This window comes from Tauraco erythrolophus, chromosome 7, assembly GCF_009769465.1.
Source record: "Tauraco erythrolophus isolate bTauEry1 chromosome 7, bTauEry1.pri, whole genome shotgun sequence".
Taxonomy (NCBI): Eukaryota; Metazoa; Chordata; class Aves; order Musophagiformes; family Musophagidae; genus Tauraco; species Tauraco erythrolophus.
In genome coordinates, this window is record NC_141471.1 from 31,389,634 (window position 1) to 31,409,448 (window position 19,815).

The window sequence follows — 19,815 nt, forward strand, 5'->3', positions numbered from 1 at the left end:
CCATTCATGTCATATTGTCATCTTAAGACTTGAAGAAAGTAAGTTCAACGTAGCATGATGAGGTGATCATGTGGAATTAAAGCATCAAGACAAAGTGTACTGCAATGGCTTGTTGATGGTCATAATTCATTCGTTCAGTGGGTGCAGGGTGTATCTTATCTACTTCATGAAGAATCCTTCCTGGTTTATTCTATAGCACTTGGGAACAGAAACAAAGGTCACTCAAGGGCTGACACAATAAATTGCTTCCTGAAGAGTCTCAGCATGAAGTTCAGCATTCTCCAGTGATTTCTGTGTTTCCCCAGATCTGGCGTGTGGAAAGCAGCGGCAGAGTTCCTGTGGGACCTGAGACGTATGGACAGTTCTACGGCGGTGACTGTTACATTGTCCTCTACACTTACCCTAAAGGGCAGATCATCTACACATGGTATGCTTGGTCAGCACGTGGATATTATTTTAGCTGACTTTATGTCCTTTTCAGCAGAACCATGTGAAACTGGACTTAACCACTGTCTTTCTCATTTTCGTCCTCAGGCAGGGAGCCCATGCTACAAAAGATGAACTGACTGCCTCTGCATTTCTGACAGTTCAGCTGGATCGGTTATTGAACGGTCAGGCTGTGCAGGTTAGTGTCTTTGGGATAAAATTCAACAAAGCATGCAATATATGCAAATGTCTATCAGAATTGAAAGGACGAGGTAGCATTTGAAGACTGGGAATATCAACTGCTCATGGTTGGTATGGAGCCAAGCACCATGGGCTCCTTTTAAGTCACCAGAGATTTCCCATTCGAATCATCCCTTCTTGAATGTAGATGTCCAAAAGAACACAGGTATAACACAAGCTAAAACTGCCTTTTCTTTCCTTCGGCTTTTACTGTTTAAAAATTAGGTTTTAGTCCTGCCTAGCCTTACAAACTCTGTACAGTCAGTGGAGACCAAAGGATAAGATCCTCCAAGGGCAACTCACTCTGAAGCAGATGTTTGACAGGGCAATAGCCCTGCGTGAGCTCCTCTGTCTCCTTTTGATTATGTGATGTTTAGCCCAGACAAGATGCCTGACTTTTAGAGGGCCAAAACTGGGAGACATAAAAGCTGCATGACAGCTAGAAGGGGAGAGCCTGCAGGAATGATGCCGCAGGGTCTGGCTTGTCCCTGCCGTAGTGAGGAACTCAACTTGGGGTTTTCCGTCCCATAGTGCTTGCAGCTCCGTGAAAGCAGGACACGCATCCTCGCTTGCAGAGATGGAGTGTGCAAGGGAAGGTGCAGGACATCGGCAGCTAAAAGGTGTGACGAGATGAGCTAGTCTTAGTATGACTAGAGTGTGTGCTCTCCTTTCATCACCAGTGATGAGTGGTGGGTGGGTGGAGAGGTGAGAGGCCTCCTCTTTTCACAGGAAGGCTGGAGCTGGAAGATGACTAGGGACAGGCAGAGATTTTCTAGGCAGCAGGAGATAATGTTGTGCTTCCCATTTCTTAATTACCAAAGTAAAAGGCTTCCCCCACCCACCAAGGTACAGTTAATTTAGATGGCAGACCACACTTTTAGCTATTAATCAGTTACAATTTATGATTGAAATTATATTAAGGAAGGATTAAAACACTTCTAGGTAATTACTCCTTTAAATATTCCTAACACATGTTCTATATTTGGACAGAGTTCAGCACAATATGGTCCTGCCTCATAACTAAGGCCAATATTAATACCACAGTAATAATAATATTACTACTAACAGCTGCAATACTAATGGGCTTAAAAAGCCTTTTTACTAAAGCTGAAAGAGATCCATCTTGCTGCAATGGACATGTTACTTAAAAGTACTTTTAGCCTGCAATGAATTTAGGAATATGTGTATGTGTATATATATGTATGTGCATATATACACACACATATGTATGTATGCATATATGCATTTGTATGCATGTACATGGCTACCTAGAATTTACCACCTGTGCTTAGCGTCTAAGTTAGCGTTATTTGAAAGGTTTAAATGCATCATTTTGTGGTCACTAGATGGCACTACAGTACAAATGACCATTAAATAGTCGGTCCCCTATTCGTTTGCAGGAACGTGTTTCCCTCAGTTAGAGGGTTGGGTTTTTTTCTGTTTTCGGGGAGGTTTCTTTTGGGTTTGGGTTTTTTTGGCGTTTGTAAAATCCTGCCGCAGTTTGGCACCTACAAGTGTAAACATCCTAGGGTATCCTTATCAGGCAACTATCCAGCTGTGAGATAAGTAAAAAAAAGCATCTGCTCCTGCTGCCCAGCACGACCCCCGCTGCCGGGCTGCCCCGCACCTTGCCCCGCACCCCGGCCTGCCCGGCTCCGGCTGCCCCAAGCCTCCCGGGCAGGGCTACAGGGCTGGGGCTCGCCACTTCTCCTCTTTTGCTGGCCACTCAGTATGCCTCATGCCCTTTTTTCCCCTTTCTTTCCGGGAGTGAAAGGCAGGGGGGAGTTGCAGCCCTGTTCCTTGACAGGTGGGACTGATACAGAAGAAGAACAAACAGTTGTATACAAATAACTTTTATCATACATTCACCTAAAAATAGTCGTTCTTCATAGCTCAATGTTTTTTTGAGATTGCAATAACCTCTTTTGCAGCTGTATTGGAAGTTCATTTTCATCATCCATGTTATCTTCTGCAAGATAGATTTAGGCTCATCTTTTTCATCTTCTTGCAGATAAAATACAAATAGAAATAATAAACAGGAGGAATAACCATTCTCTTCTGCTTAAATACAGGGCACCTAAACTTCCAAGATAGTTTTTCAGGAGAATTAAGTCACTCTATAAAACTCTATGAAATGACAGTTCTTTTGAAAAAGAGTAATTTTCTTATTACAGTAGATAGCAGCCATTTTAATCAGCTAACCATTATGTTTTAAGTTTGAATCTTGTCTTTGTGTCAGCATGATTGACAAAAAAAATCTCACAAATGTTCTAACTTTAATGTGTCTGGAACTATATTTTTAGATCTTTTCAGCTTGCCACTTCTCATTTGTGCTAACATACTTAGCATTATTGGCTAACATCCCCTGTGCTATTCAACAAAGACCAAAAATAATTACCTGTGTCCTTTCTGTTTCTTTGATTGCATTTCTGTATGTATGTACAGATCCGAGTCAGCCAAGGCAAAGAGCCTGCACACTTACTGAGCTTGTTCAAGAGCAAACCACTTATTATCTACAAGGATGGGACATCCAAGCAGGAAGGTCAGAAACCTGCTCCACCCACACGACTCTTCCAGATCCGCAGGAACCTGGCAGCCATTACTAGGATTGCGGAGGTGAGGACACCTGCTAAGTAAACCAACTATTCCCCATGGGAAATGGTGTAGCTGCCACGAGCCTTTCTGACTAATCTTGTTAGGTAGTCACATCTGGTAGGAATGCAGAACTCCAGATCAAATTCCTTGTGACCAACCCATCTAATAAATCCAAGAGAATAAACTGTAACTGGCTGCAACCAATCTACATCTTTCAGAGGAAACTGTCAGAAAACGTGTAGTGGACAGTCAGCTGACAAAGAATAGACAAGAAATCAGCAACCCTTATGAGACAGTCTTTCCTATTTTACGAGATGGTAGTTAAACTATCTGCCAAACAGTCCTAACTTTTGCCCTTCACGTCAGTTCCCTGTCTGAGGTTTAAGTTCTTCTTTAATTTATATCAGTATTAATCTAGGAAAAAAATGAAGAAAAAAGGCATAGCTGATTAACATCTATCTACATATTTTATATAAACATGCAAAATAGTGATCACATTATTTGAAAATATGAAGAATAAAACAATTTCTTTCTTTATCTAGGTTGATGTTGATGCAATTTCACTAAACTCTAATGATGTCTTTGTTCTGAAACTGCCAAACAACTCTGGCTACACCTGGGTAGGAAAAGGAGCAAACAAAGAGGAGGAACAAGGAGCTCAATACATTGCCAGCGTTCTTAAATGCCAGACCGCTAAGATTAATGAAGGCCAGGAACCCGGTTAGTATGAGGCCACGTGGTTGCTAATAGGCAGCTGAGAATACCCAGCACTGCAAGGAAATACAGCCTAAATGGTTTTTGCGATCATTATTTTGTAGGCAGAAGCATATGCTCGCTCTCTCTCTCTCCCTCTCTCTGAAAATCCAACCTGACATTTACCATGGAGGTCTATCCAGAACTGGCTGATGCACAAGCAGTGCGATGCTCTGGAAGTCTGTAGGACAGTAGCAGGAGCTGCAGAGGAATGTGGTCTTTACCCTGAGGGCCTAGGAGGGGAGAAAGTCATAGCGTGTTGCTCTTTCTAGGTCTGCGAGTGATATTTTTATTGTTATTTTGACAAACTGCAGGGAGAACTGTAAGACAATGCACTCAACTTTGAGACAGCAAAGATATTGTTTGAGGATTCTTGAAACAGTATTTAACAAGCTAAACCAACAAATGTTAAATACACTGCCGAATAAATTATTGTGTATTTCAGAGGAATTCTGGAAGGCGCTTGGAGGTAAAAAAAAATATCAGACTTCATCACAACTGTTGACAAAGGGTGAAGATCATCCCCCTCGCCTGTATGGTTGTTCTAATAAGACTGGCAGATTTATTGTGAGTATATGAGGGATACTTTCCTCTCTGTTTAATTAAATAGCTCCTGTTATATTTTGCCTTGGGAATCAGCAGACATTGAATGAATTTGGGGATCTGGCTTAGTTAGCCATGCTTGGCAGGAACTAGAGAGTTGAGGTTTGGTGCTTTGAATCAATCCACATGCAGAGGACGGACAGAAGAATTAATGCTGCAGAAGTTTCCCTGCTCCAGCCTGGGACTAGAGGCTTGCAGAGGCCAAAAGATAAGGTGTTTGCTCAGTCAAACGCGATTGTGTTCTTGCAGAGCATTGCCAGAGTGCTGTCATTTCGCTGAGGAAGTGCAGGTCGGTGCCTTGCCCCTTACGTGTTTGATAGTGGTGGCAAGGAAAAGAAATGTCCCTTGCCAAAAATCCCTAGCAGTCTGAAATTTTCCATGGAGGTTTAAGACATGTAATTATGCCTTTAAGGTATTGGCCTGTGCCCAAGGAGCTAAGAAGACCTATTTCCTTAGCAGAAATACCCAGAGCTGTGCGCCGGGTGTGAAGCCTGTGATTCAGGCTCAATTACGTACTGTATTCTGGGAGGGGGATGCTGTGTCACAGTTGGGCAAAGATGCACTAATTTTTAGGTAGAGGACGTAGTTGGCTACCAGCTCTGCAGCCTCCTTAAGGCACAGCTCATTCATTTGGAGAGGGATAAAACAAACAGGATCCTTTAATAAGGACTTTAAAATCTTATGAGAGTAGTAAAGTGTATTCTTCTAACAGGCTTCTAAAACACTCCTGTGAAATACAGTAATAGGAATCAACCTCTCTATAACAGTCTGCTGGGAGCTATGCAGTTTTGGGTTTTGTTTTAAATTCCCTCCAAATTCTGTGAAATCCTCTCTTTCCTGTAGCATTTCTCTAGTAACAGCATCACCACTGTTAAAACTCACCAGAAAAGGTAGGTCAGATCACTCTCACCTTTCTGGCCACCATACCACAGGGTGGGCAAAAGGAATGTCTTTTGCACCGTCTGCTTACTCTCCCTTTAGCACTCCTATTTGACCAAGTATAGCCAAACCCTTGACAGTTCTTTAAAAGTAGAGGGCTGACCACTAGCTACATTATTGTCTCTCCTTCTCATACAGAATAGCATTAAACTGCTTTCCTATCTGCCTGCACATCCTTGGAAGAAGCAAGCAGTCTGCCATTCCTTTGGGGACTAATCCTCGATGGCTTAGTCAGCTGTAACATCCCATTGCCAAGTGACAGAAAAGCTTGCTTGGGTGTGTGTTTCATCACTAAGCTCATCCACTGCAAACCAAAGCAGTCTCTTTTCCTTATTAATGAATGTAAGCTGCCTTAATGTATCAGCTGATTGATTTAGTTTGCTTGGTACAAGGTGCTCTACGGAAATTTCCCTGTCTCCTTCTTCTGGTAGACCTCAGTCCCAACTTAACAATAGTCGCAATTACAAATAGTCGCAATCCTCTGCCTCTCCTGAGGATATCCTATCAATTCTGACAACCTGAGAGCTGATTTTATAGGACGTGCAATTACGTGATTTGTTTCCTTTCAGTGAAACGCCCTTGACACATTCATCACATCCGTTTAGGGCTTGACCCTTTAGGAGCAAAAAGAATTGCACACCAGCTTCTCGAATTTCCTTTTAAAAATCTCTTTGGTCTGTGCAAAATCAGAATATCTTGATAAATCATTAAAAACCAACAAAACCCCTAAACATAATATCCTTTTTAGATTGAGGAGGTCCCAGGAGAATTCACTCAGGACGATTTGGCTGAAGATGACGTCATGTTGCTGGATGCTTGGGAGCAGGTAAGCTGTGTACTTGACTGCTGCTTTTTATGGTAACAAGAACAATTTATTCTTAACCACTTAGATCATAAGATGGGAGGAAAAATCATCTTTGTGAGAGTGGAAGAGGTTTTGTTTTCTTTAAATTATACCAGAGGGAGCTACATTTTTTGAGCTATATGATGTGCTAGTGTGAACATACACAACTGAATTTCCAAGCATAATGTGAGCACACAGCAGGCACTTCCCAGGAAAACCAATGGAGGCTCCAAGAGTATAAGCCCCAGCAGTGTACTGAAAGGCTCTCAGTACTGTTCTTGACTTTATCACTAATATTTATTCATTTTAAAAAGAAAGGTATTGCATAGAAGGTACTCAGAAGCCTCAAAATCCATGTAGGCATCATCTACAAAAAGTCTTACCAGAGAAGGGGGACAAACAGTAGACCCTTACACAGATTTCTTCAGAAGAACTGAGTGGAGGGTGACAGAAATAATCTGTCATTTTCCCAGGTTCACTGAAAACTGAAAGCTTTTTGGATCACAGGCAAACTTACTGTGGGTACGGAGGGCACATCTGTTTCTCACAGTGTATTCTCTCTACCCTTCCTCTTCTCTTGGAGGGAAAGGAGGAGGAGACCACAGATCCCACAGTTTGTCTTCTTCAGCCTAACCCTTAAGGAAAAAAAGGCTGAGGTTTTTGGAAATGAGAAGGAATGTCTAAGGTCCATGGGGGAAGGTGGGTGGAAGAGCTGGATGGGTAGTAGTTGGGACATACTGGCTCAGGTAAGAAGGAAAGAAGTCCAGGACATGTAGCTGGTTTCCAAAAGGATCCTTGACAGATAAAAAAAAGCAGAGACTGCAGATCGAGGCTCTGGTTGTTGGGTTATTCAGTGGGTTATCTACTAGTTACCCTGGCAAATTGTAAAAGATATCCATGGATAAGGTAATTAGAGCTCCTCTCATCAGAGTGCATAAAGATACAGTCCTCCAGCATCAAGAGAGCAGTGAGATTTCAGAGGATAGAACTACAGTCTCTTACAGGAAGAGAAAAATAAAATCATCAATTGTGGTTTGTGAGAGCTGTGTATTTCTGCAGTCTTTTGATAGTGTATATTCTATCTCCTAGTGGAACCAACTATTTTGTACTTTACCTGCTGTACACAACATCCGTATAACAACATGGGAGCTCTATCTGTCTCTCCTCTGTTTGCAGGTTTTTGTCTGGATTGGGAAGGATGCTAATGAAACTGAGCGAGAGGAATCTGTTAAATCTGGTAAATAAAATTAATTTAGCAGACTTCTGAGTGAAGTAGCATCAGTATTACTTAAAGAAGTGAAAAAGATGATGTAGAAGAAATCTAGATATGTTTACAGTGTTTAAAAGTGTTACTGAGCCTATTCAGATTTAATCCTGAAGAAGATTTTCTCCTTTAAGCGTGCTTTAAAACTCATTGTATCTTATTTGTAAGTTTATGAAGGGTAAAATTAATCAAGATAGCATTACTGGGCTGAAAAGCTTTTTAAAGAATATATAGGAGAGCTCCATAAAAAGAAACTACACTGAAGAGAGAGAATTTAAAAGGAGATGCCTGCTGAGCTGCACTCTACACTAATGTATATAGCCAAAGGAATGCCTCCAAATCCTCAAGTCCTTACGCTGCCACCCTTCACTGAGTTAAATTTGGAGAAGGACATCCCAATTGCAGAGCAAATGAAGACAACTCACATGGAGCGCACCTCCTTGAAAAATCTAGTGTCATCTCTGGTGTGATTTCACATAGCTGAGCTGTTCTGACAAAGTTCATGCTGAAAATGCTTGCAGGTATTTCCCTGGAGCAGCTAGAGTCACCCAGCTGTGCTTCTGATACGTACTGATGTCACGTTCCGATGTCAAGGGAGACTATACTGGCTTTTACATAGGAAAAACGAGAATGAAGCTTGTGCGTCTGCACAGCACCAGAAAATTCCTTCCCCTGTTCAAGAGCCAAATTGTCCCAGCTGTATGGCAATTGAGGTGATTAGAGCAACAGTCCCTCTGTTTTAACTTCCTGGAAAATTCTTTCACTGGCAGCTGGGAGAAATCAGCAATTACCTGATCATTTCATTGCCTTTGAAATAATTTAATTGAATACTGTATTATAGTAGCCCTGGGTTCTTTCACGAGGGCCTTTAATGTATTTTTTATACCAAAGGAATGAACTAATATATGACATGTTTTATTCCCTCTCCATTTCTAGCCAAACGCTATATTGAAACAGATCCTTCTGGCAGAGATAAGGGGACCCCCATTGTAATCGTGAAGCAGGGGCATGAACCCCCAACATTCACAGGCTGGTTCCTGGCTTGGGACTCTAACAAATGGAAGAACTGATCTATCCAAGGAGGCTTCAGCTTCAAGCCAAAGAATGATCAGACCCCAGCTACTTTCTAGTATTTTTAAGCATAAGCTTGTGCAATGATATGACGTATCTATTGTTACGCTTTCCCAAGCTTCAGTATGTTTCTATGAATAACATAGAAATTCTTAGCACTGGAAAGGATACATGATAATTGTAAACTGGTCAAATGGAGTGAGTGGGGCTTTTCATATAGTAAATATGGAAAGTGCTACCAATACTTTCTTTAATCTATTGATTCTTCAAACAGAAGCTGCGGATCAGTTTATTTTAATGTGCTAAAATGGGCCAAATTTTGCCTTCACTTAAAAATCCAAACTAATGCCACAGAAATTCCTTTAGATTAAGGTCAGCATAATATTGTGCAGAATTTGGCCTGATGAAGGACTAATTCTACATCTGTTGCAACGGTAGGACTGCACATGATTGACTTACTAGGCCAAAATATAGCCACACTCACATAAAATTTCAGATGGAACCAATCCAGAATGGGAGCTGTGTCTTGCAGGGGGCAAATAAGGGTATTTTGAGAAAGCTGTGCTTAGCATGTTTGTCTGTCTCGGTAGTACATATATTTGGAGCTGCGGACTGAATGGCTGTAAGAATACGAAGTTGACAGAGGTTTTTTTGAGGGACTGTCTAGCTCATTGCAATGAATTTCTTTAGATTTATCTCTGTGAACCACCTCCAGCTCCACTAGGTCTTTTTAACCAAAGCTCTTAAACACATTCTAGTGCACTAGTGCTTTTAAGTGGAAGCAGAAGAACTAACAGCTTCAAAAGTACGTACTGTGCCTTAAGCCGATTGCACTTAAGCCATACTTTTGTCTCAGTTGCCTTACTCAGCAGCACTCAGTTCTTTTCCAGCACGCGGAATGCTCACCTTTTCAGGTGCAGGATGTGTTTCTACTTGTTCTCTATGCAGGTCTTAGTCAGGTATCAAGTACATCAAGTGCAAGTGCAAGGATATGCCTTCTTTCTGTAGCATTCCACATCCTGGGAATTTGGAGTGTGAGTACTCATCATGGAATATGGCCTTCTCTTTTCTCTCAGACACAGTTATTTGGGATTTTTTTTATTCTGGTGAATTTAAGAGTACATTTTTTAAGTGTTTTTTATCTGTAATTTAGCCAGAAAAGTCTATGTAAGGGCAGTGGGAAAAATTCCGCTTCAAATCTTCAGCACTGCTTTGATCACTTATCCTAAAATGCTTGTTTTAAACAATTCGCACAGCTGTAAATCATGTCAATGTGGCTTTTTATTGAAGGCATTTCAATATTTTTATCATTCTTACAAATTAGGTTGGAAAGTGAAGTTTTAGACATTTTTGTATTTGTTTTTTAACATGATAGTGATTTTGAATCTGGGTAATGCAAAAGAGTGAGTTTAGTCCAAGATCATAATCAATATCAATGAGAAAAGAATTGTGAAGTTAAGAGATTAATTATAGGAGTTTCTTAGCCTTAAACATTTGTTTATATCTCTGATTATATAACTGGGCTGTATCTGAATGTAATTTCATTTAAAATAAAATTACAAAAACCAGTATTCTGTATGCTGAGCTGATCTTCCTCTCTCTGACATATTGTAGCTCAATGCTTCCACTGACATCTTGCGAGACTTCTTAAAAAACCCAGTGGTACCTTCCTTTTTAGATGGACAACACAATGAGAACTTATTTGGTTTTACTTTGGAGCCATTTTACCCAATGAAGGGTTAACTCTTCCCAGCACCTTGAAAGTTACTTCAGTGAAAATCAAAGAACTATCAGCTTGTGATTTCATCTTTAAGAAAAATGACTATTGTTTTTATCAAACTCTTTGGCTTTGTAACTTTCTACTTGCAAAAATTATCAACTGCAGAAATGACTGTTTTATAAAATTAGGAGGAAATTAGGCATATGTTTGTTTTTGAAGCATAGGTCTTGTGTTTTATTTGTGAGAATAGATAAGGAGATGCCCTTCTCCTACTGGAAGGGGCACAAAGACCTTTTCAGTTCCTCAGCTATTGCACTTCATGCAGCCACTGAGCAGCCTGTAATTATCTGATGGTTGTCTTCCACACATACATATGATTCTTCCCATTTTTTAAAAATAACAGTTATAGTAGCTTCTTAACCAAGGATTAGACAAGACTTGCCCTCCTTGTACATAAACATCTTCTGGAACACTGTGGGCTCTGAACTGGCACGGTCTGCCAGCGTATTCTGCAGCGCTGTGAAAGCCACTTTTCAGTTCCCTCGCAAAAACAGAGGAGTTTTTGTGGTCGCCTAGCCTGGGCGTTTGGGTTTACAATACATTGTCCTGGCATGTTGATTACTGATGTTGATTACTGATGTTGAGAAGAGCATTGAGAGCTCATAACGGAACAGTGTTCTCAGCTGGGCTTTAAGCACAACAGCTGCCAGCAACATTGTTCTTGGGTTTGCTTGTTAGCGAGGAAGTTTATTTTTCATACATATATGCGCAGTACACACAAAGATGTATTTCTTTCTCTCTGGAAGAAGAGAAAGAGGGAGAGAGGACAGATAGGATGGACTATGAGTGCTTGGAAATATTTAAGATTAGGCTGTTTTCAATAAAACATTTAAGCACATAACTTTATGAATACCCATAGCAAACCAATCTGCCTTGTTTTCAGAATAAATAGAAAAAATTGTGCAGATGTATACAGTACAGTCAAGTCCAGTCAAGAATAAGCTATATCTTGCATTATTACCATACAGTAATAGTACATTCACTCTATTTGTAATGGCAAAATTAGACCCTGAGTTAGCAGTTTCATTGTGCCACCAAACAGCAAGCATTCGTATATTCTATTGCTTGTAAATACAGCATCGTTTTTCATCTTTGTTTTATAGAATCTCACTGCAACAGCAAGATGTTAGGAATCCTTAGAGCCAACAGGACATCATAGTATTATATCGTATTGGCAGTTTACATAAAATAGCATAATCTTAGAATACAACTGCAGATTGGGCACAGGAGAGGAGCCAGCCTCTGGAATCGCTGCTCTAAATACCCATTTTGACCATAGCACACAGTGCTACACAGCATCTGATCTGCTGTAAACGATTACGTTAAATGTAGCTAAATTCAGTTGAACAGTTCAGTATCTTGCCAGGTCAGATACACATAGGCTTCGCCTGCAACACCAAGAAAATGATGAAGACGCTAAACAATGGGATTGTAGTACCATCCCTCACAGCAGAACTAAGGAATCATACAGGAAAATACCGTGTTTACTGGACTACAGCAGAAGGTGCTCTCAGACATCTCTAGGCTACAGGAACATGTCTTGTTATGAACTTTGCAATCTTCTTGTAGTCTTCATTTCTACTGAATCTAAAAAGGCTTAAAAAACTTTAAAAAGCCAAAATAAGGTTATTATTTTCCATGGACTGACGTTGCTCTTCAGAGTCCACTTCTCTATAGGAAAGCTTGAAAAAAACTTCAAACTTTGATTTGGAATACAATTGCTTCCTCAGCATCTCACTGAAGTTGTGCCTTTATGGCTTAACTGAGCCAAATTTAAGTATACAAGACAAAAAAATTATTATCTCATAAAACCACAGATAATACTATAATGTGCTGACTTCCCAAATCCTTGCATTTTCTTTTTTAAAGACAATAACTTTGTCTTTAGATAAACAAATGGTACACTTTTCCCTTCCTATGGCTAGGACTTTTGCTGCTAAAATCAAGGGAACTTCTGATTTCATTGAAACCATAATCAGATCATTAATCCACTACAGGTCCTTAATGTCTCATTACATCCTCTCTAGACTGGCCTGAAGTTACTTTGACCTCTCACTATTAACACATTACCTTATGCTAAAAATCAATAAACAACACTTACTTCAATTAAAGCTTCCGAGGTGCAAGAGGGGGAAGGGCAGACCTCCCAGGGAACTGGGAGGCCCACCATGCCATAAAATTAGTCGATGACTGTTCTGGCCCTTCTCCCCTGCATGTCATTTTCCTCTTGAGATTGAAGCATATTTGCAATATAGGGAAAAAAAAAAAATCTATTCCTATAGAACAAAACACGTAAGGTGATTTGTATTTTTTTTTTAAATTATAACAAATGGAGTTATTCTAGGGGAGCAGATAGAAGGGGAATCAGCCTGTACCAAGCTGCTTCCTAAATGCATCCACATGTCCACCCTGCAAATGCTTTTTCCTCAAAAGGATGCTATGAGTGTCTACAAGATTGTACCTTTTACTGCCACATTTAATCAGTTGGTACTGAAATATGGGCCTCCCCAAAAATGAAATGAAAGCATCCAGTAAAAACATTAATTTTTACTGTTTGATAGGCTACAGATCATTTACTTAGAGTATGACCTGGATGGGGGCGAGTAGGGCCAGTGAAGGTATGTGCCATGTTTATTTGGGAACATATCACAAAACCAAGCAGTGAGGCTGGGACAACCTGAACAGTATCCCACCAGAAGGCATGTTTGCTTTAGCAGCAGTAATGCTTTGATTATTCTAGCAAACCCTCTTGACCAGTGCTAGAAGAGCACAGCTCTCTCTGCTGCTCTTTAATACATTTCACAGAGGTGACTCAGGGTGATTTCACAGCAGTTGGCAATATTAACATCAAGGCTGAACGCAATCAGGTGATTATAACATCATTTACCTGACAGTTCACTGTGCTTTGTGTTGTCTGATGCCCTTCCTACAGAAGAATCAGCAACAATCCTCATTAAAATAGACTATTGCTAGGAGGAATCTGAGATAAATTTCCCTTTGGGCTTAGATTTTTGTAGAGGTGGCTCAGAAAGGTCATAGGTTTCCTGTAAGAAGCCTGGCAGCACAGCTGAGTCCCTGTTTAACCAGCTGAGTGGGGCTGTGGTTATCTTTCTTGGTGTCAAAGATTGCTGCCCTCACCGCTACTCAGCTGCTCTCATACTGGACTTGGGGGAGAACTTAGTTGTTGTAGCAGGGAGAGGAGACAGGAGTGACAGTGAATGTCTTATCAGCAAGGACGACAGGTAAAAATTCCTCTCTAACAATCCTCTACTTTCTTGCTAGACAGTCTCAGTCAACAGTAGATACCTCACACACCTTCTGCTGCCAGACTCTGTCCCATCCTAGTATTTGTAGATGCACTCCAGCATCCACTAAGTAAATATCCCATGTGTGAATTCCCAAAGCTTGAAGTGGTTGTTTTTAAGATTGTGTGAGGAAAGGTGATGGAAATGTGTCCTGTATTTCAAGGAGCAAACAAGGATTCTGGTAACCTGCATTTCCTGTCGTCTGTGCATCCTTGTGTAACCTGAAGTAACTCACTGAATTTCAGTGCTTCTATTCTCCACCTGTTAAATGAGGATTTCTTCCATCCTCTCCCTGTTTATTTAAGCTGTGCTGTCTTTTACTGTGTGTTTGTACAATACTTGACCTAGTGAAGTCACTCCTCAACACTGTCACCTTGTAGGTCCTGCTCATAATCCAGACAGCTGCCAGGGTTACCAGTGCCAAGCTGCACAGTCTTGCTCAGAGCAAGATTCAACAAGCGCGATCGATGTCTTGGAGCCCTGCTGAAGCACAGGTGCAGCTCCACCAACTTGGCATTGGGGCAGCAAAGAACGGGCAGCAGCCAGCTCAGCTGAGAAGTAAAGCTTTTAGGATATAACACAGTATGAGCAAAAATAACCTTCCCCCCCTCTCCAGCAGTATAGTTCAGGGTTGCTTTGTCAGAGCACTCTGTATGCCATAACTATAGGTGCATCTGCATCAGGTCCATACGAATTCCTCTCGAGATCAGGAGCAGCTGCTCTGGGGATAGTAAACGTGAGGGGAAGACAAGGTTCTGCTGTGTTTACAAAGGAATAGCAAAACCCCCAGATGCCTCTTTACCTTGACCTGGTGAGTGAGAACGTTTGCTTTTAAAAGGTATGTCAACTTGTCTGAGCTCCCATGTCCTTAAATTTTTCTGCTGCTGCTGTTAGGGACACAAGGCCTCTCTGCAGTACAGCTCACTTTGTTTCTGGCAAGTGGCGTTGCCTAGGTGAATCAAGGACTGTGGCTGTTGATAATTTATTGGATCTTTCTCCTTTCGTTACTGAATTGTACTGGGTAATAGACCTCCACTGATGTGGCTTCAATCCAGAGGCTGAGCATTGAGGACTCGGCTCCTGCCCACGGTAAAGTACATGAACTGCAGGGACCAAAAAGTGCCTGCTGACTGCAGATGGAAGGATGAAGGTAACTGCCAAATATCTTGTTTGGTTTGAGGCTTTGGTTTTGCATTTTAATGGTAACTCCACTCCTGAAGTTGCTGGCTGCTGCTATTGGTTTCACATAAAAGGAAGAATTCCTCAGTTCTGTAACAGGGAAAGCTTGGAGTTAGGGACTCTGTGGTGAGTGCTGATGGCTATTGTTTTATCTCAACTCTGAACTATCACAGGTCTGAAAAACACAGGAAGATGTATATGCTTTCTGTGCTAAACTGCTGGGCCTTCAATCAAGCCTCAGCAAGGACTCAAAGATCAGTGATTCAAAGGGAGTGCAGTGGTGCTCACCTAAAAAACCCTCTATCTGGAGTTGTGCTGAGATGAGAGACTGTGGAGATGTCGGTATCCTGAAACACAAGGGCTGGGCTCTGAAGTGAGACTCAGCAGGTAGGATTTCTAAGACCGAGTAACAGGCTTTTGCAGAATGACCTGTGGTTTCACAGGCCTTCTATTAGGAAAATAGGAGGAAGGGATGCAACCGTTTGTCCTCTTTAAAGCCTTCTGATGCTTCCTTTGAAGATTCAGATTGGGGTTGCATGCACTCATGGGCTGTATGCATCAGATATCTATCATATTACTCACCATCTGAAATGCAAAGACTTCAAAGCATGGAGAATTCCCTAAATAGCCTCTTTCTGCTCACAGTATGTCCATGCTTTTTTTTTTCCTTACATAAAGAGGTATTATTTATTTTCTTTTTATACCCCAGTAGTAAAGAGGCCTTGAATGGAATAAGTAAATTGGAAAAAAAAAAAAATGTTTATGGTATTCCACTGCTGCTTCTGCTTTCTGGAGTCCTGCCTGGACTCTTCCTTAATCTTCTTTCGTGTTCTGTCCTGGTAGAGGAGTAGAGGAAGGCCTTCAAAGATGAGATGAAAAAGGCAGAGCTTACCCTTGCAGAATCGCTGGCTCTTGCAGCATTGTCGCCATCCCCCAGAGTTAAGTGACATGATTAAAACCTCAGCCAAACACTCCTTCCTTCCTAAGTCTCTTTATCTGCCTTGCTTTGTTTAAAGCCTGCTAAGTGGTGTGGCCTGGCCATGACAGCCACAACAGGGGAAACCTATATTCTGACAAAAAGCTGTGATGTCAACATAAGGCTTAAAAATGTATATATTAAAAACTTGCCAAAATATTAATTTTTAACATAAGTAGAGTTTACAAATCTAGTGGCAAGAGCTGTTAGGTACTAGACTCTCTGAAAGACTTCTACTCTTTTTCAACATTATGAAACTGGAATGTATAATGTGGTGTGTTTGAATTGTATTCTCTGTGAGATGAAAGCAAAAACAATTTTGCAGACACAGCTTTCATAAGGTCTTCAAAGTGAGTTTACTGTTGTTTCCATCCAAGAACTGAAACCTAGGAAGGCGAAAGTAAGCTTTCTGCCTACTGCACTTGTGATCGGCTTTCAAATCAATTTGCAATTGACTGAGCTGTTAAACTTTAGCAAACAGTAGGCCCAATCTTGCATTCATTGAAATAATTTTGAGATTTACTGTTAACTTAAAAAGAAGACTTGGTGATCTGATAAGACTTAAAAATTCTAGACTATAGCTGAGCAATGAGCTGAAATTACTGCTCCCCACCCACACAATGTTTGCCTTCCCTGAAACCCTGTTCTTTCATCCTCCTCTTTTCTTTGGTTTCTTTCTTCCTCCTTTTTTCACCGAACCATAATACAAACTTGTGAGTTCCCTAGGATAAGGGTTGGTTCCCTTTTGCTGTGTTCATATCGCAGACAATAATAGGCTCGGATTTCTCACTGAAACTCTTAAGTATTGTGACTGAGAAGAATAATTACATTTTGTTTGCTGATGTTTTAGAGGCTACAACAAATATCCAGTACTACATAAGCATCAGATACCCAGTGTGTGTCCACGTAAGAGGCTGAAGCCTTCTTGCAGCAGCTAGGCTAGCTGGTGAAACTGTCCATGACCCTGGGGGAAAGAACTCCTCCAGTTGCACTGAAACTTTATAGTTCTTATCACCTCCAGGCAAACAACTCTGTTTAGGCTTGAGAAAAATCCAATCTAGAATGCTTAGCTCTGGCTCATATTCTGCTGACTGAAGTCTACTTTTAATGCTAGAAATCAAAGCAAAGGAGTATTTGCTCTTTCCACTTCCTCCTGTAAAGCTGATTTTTTTAAACACTCTTCTGATCTAGAGCAGAATTCAAAACCCAAACATGTTCAGGGGCCTGATGCAACTGCCACACACCTGGAAAAGCTGTAGACCTGCACAGCTGCTACTACATCACGGTTTGTGTGCGCTACACCTCGAAGTGCTGTTGGCTTGAAAGAGGGGAAAATGTGCAAGAAAGTCTTAGCTCAAAACTCCTAGTTCCCAGCAAATCTGTAAATGAAAAGCCAGTTAGAAGTTTGTCCTTCCTTGTAAGCAATGAATCAGGCCATATATTATTCTGAATGCAAATTTATGTTTTATTTTGCTGGACCAGATTAAGCATTTTCCTCTGTGCACTTCAGCTGCCAATTGACCAAAAGACAGAGTAAAAGATCTGTCCAGCGACACAGTTTTTGAAAACTCCTCACAAATGCCTCACAACTACAATGCTAAAATGAAGCGACCAGAAAAGACTTCTGGTAGAAAGTGAAGCTGTGGAAGATGAGACTCATGGACTGCACAGACAATCAGTGGACTTCATCATTTTTCTGCAGTTTACAAAACACCAAGTTAATTCATCTGCTTGAGCATATATGGTGCTGTTTATCTTCAGGAAAGTTGTTAATCTATTAATCAGGTCATTAAAGAAATTACAACTACACTTGAGCTCAGTTATCTTACTAAAATCCATAATAAATTGTTGCCTTCTTTAAAAAAACAAAATAAACCCTCCCCCTGCATCTAAGGAGCCTTTTTACTCATCTAAGAAAGAGATGCTTTCAGAAAGTCAGAGAGTAGCTGTATTATATTCCATACATATTTGTTTTGTGGTTGATGAGGTGTTACAAGGAGCACTCACAAGCTCCTATTATTAGGAGCACCGATAAATCACACAGCAGTGGTTAGAGAACATGAAACTGTTTGTGCTCTTTCGTTGTTTCAGTAGGGACTTACACTAGCTGTTGTCTCTAAACACCATGCTCAAGGAGCAGACGTTATCACTATATCACTATACCACCTAACATATTATACACTGAAGCAGAGATTTTAGGTTTTTCACAGCCCTCTTGGGAGTTTAGGCATATCTCCCATCAAATTTTTTTTCTATACACTGTAATCTCTGTGAAATCTCTTTCTGTTGCTGCTACACCTTTTTTTAGGAGACATGAGCCACTGAATTTGCACTTAACTGGCTTTACATGGTTACTGCAGATCCATGACCCGCTCGTTTTCACAGCAGACCCCGTACATTGCACGGGCGTCTCTGCTCCGCCGTTTCCAAAAGGGCCAGAACGCGCCTGCACCCACGAGCCAGCGGTGCACGCACCACATGGGCAAGTGCCCCAGTCCCTGCCAGCCACTGGGACAGGCCGGTCCCTGCAAATTAGTGGAGCTGCAGCGCTTTGTCTCTTGTGACCATTTCTGAAACTGTCTCACAGCAGCTTTCAGTGCGCTGCGCTTGTCAGTGAAGCATTTAATGAACTGTATGCAAAGTTCTACTCGGTGAAGTAAGTGCTCTACACTTCTTCCTGTCCTTGCACTTCCTTTTGGATATATGCAGCTTTTAAATAAGTAACTGTTGCAAGTGGATGGATTATTATGAAATAACTGGCTTAAACCAATGTTTCATCCCATAAACATTTAGTCAGAAGTCTCAGTCAGAACTTGCAGCTCTTTTTCCCACCACATTCAATCAACTGAGATACAAATTAATCAAAAAATAAGCTTTCTCAGTTCCGATCCTCAAGGTCTGTTTGCTTATCTAATCTTTTATAATTCCAGCAAATCTCAGCACCCTTACAAATGTTAATAAACATAAATATAGAGTATTTAGAAAGTTCATTAGAAAAGCAAAAATGTAATTGTATTTTTCTCTTTTCTTCATCATTACTCTGTGCTAGCGATATCACAAAGCAAACTGCAGTATGATATAGTACTACTATTTCCATTATTATTGTGGAGCAGGGAAAATGCCTTCACGTATTAAATCTAGCTGTGCAGGGACAAAATAAAACAGATGCTGCTCTTGTGTTTGAAGCTGTAGTACTTTTAATCTGCTTGGAAATTGCTTCCATTGTATTAAAGAAAAGTGATATATGTAAAAATTGTGCAACCTCTTCAAAGGAAGCATTGTGAGGAGATGGTCGCTGATATTGAAATCTCAGCTTGATACAATTTTAAACTATAGAATAACTCTGGCATACAAAAAAGCCCTAAACTGCCCATGGCTTTTCTGGGGGAAAAATACTGGGGGAAAAAAAGCTCCTGGAACCAGTGCTGTAACTGGCAAAATTTTTGCATAGTAGCATTGAGTAGCCCAGCATTCTCAGCAAAAGAGTGTGTTTGACTCAAGCCAGTAGTTGTAGAATCATAGTATGGTTTGGGTTGGAAGGGACACCTCAAAGATCATCTAGTTCCAACCCCCCTGCTATGGGCAGGGACACCTTCTGCTATATCTATGCTTAACCTCCATTAATGACATGCTGCTATTAAACGAACAATTAGTACGGCAGGGAGTTTTGCGATACAAGTCCTTAACACGCAGATGCTGCTGGGGACAGCCGTTCCCCTGTCCCACCACACCTCAGGAAGCAGGTGTGCTACTCGCACAACCACGCCTACAGAAAGTGGTCAGACTGTTCCCCATGCTCTGCAAACCTGCAGTCATCGCCCGTTGCAGCCATCCTATCAG

At 41.1% G+C, this 19,815-nt stretch overlaps 1 protein-coding gene across 1 annotated transcript in view; it reads left to right on the forward strand.

Moving 5' to 3' along the window:
• The window catches only part of SCIN (scinderin), a 51,080-nt gene extending 42,346 nt beyond the window's left edge, over positions 1 to 8,734 (forward strand). The window contains exons 9-16 of the mRNA XM_086614268.1: positions 306 to 427; positions 535 to 625; positions 3,112 to 3,282; positions 3,804 to 3,981; positions 4,460 to 4,581; positions 6,305 to 6,382; positions 7,577 to 7,637; positions 8,601 to 8,734. Coding sequence (XP_086470394.1) covers positions 306 to 427; positions 535 to 625; positions 3,112 to 3,282; positions 3,804 to 3,981; positions 4,460 to 4,581; positions 6,305 to 6,382; positions 7,577 to 7,637; positions 8,601 to 8,734 — 957 coding nt within the window. The remainder of the gene's footprint in view (positions 1 to 305; positions 428 to 534; positions 626 to 3,111; positions 3,283 to 3,803; positions 3,982 to 4,459; positions 4,582 to 6,304; positions 6,383 to 7,576; positions 7,638 to 8,600) is intronic.
• Positions 8,735 to 19,815: the final 11,081 nt, after the last annotated feature.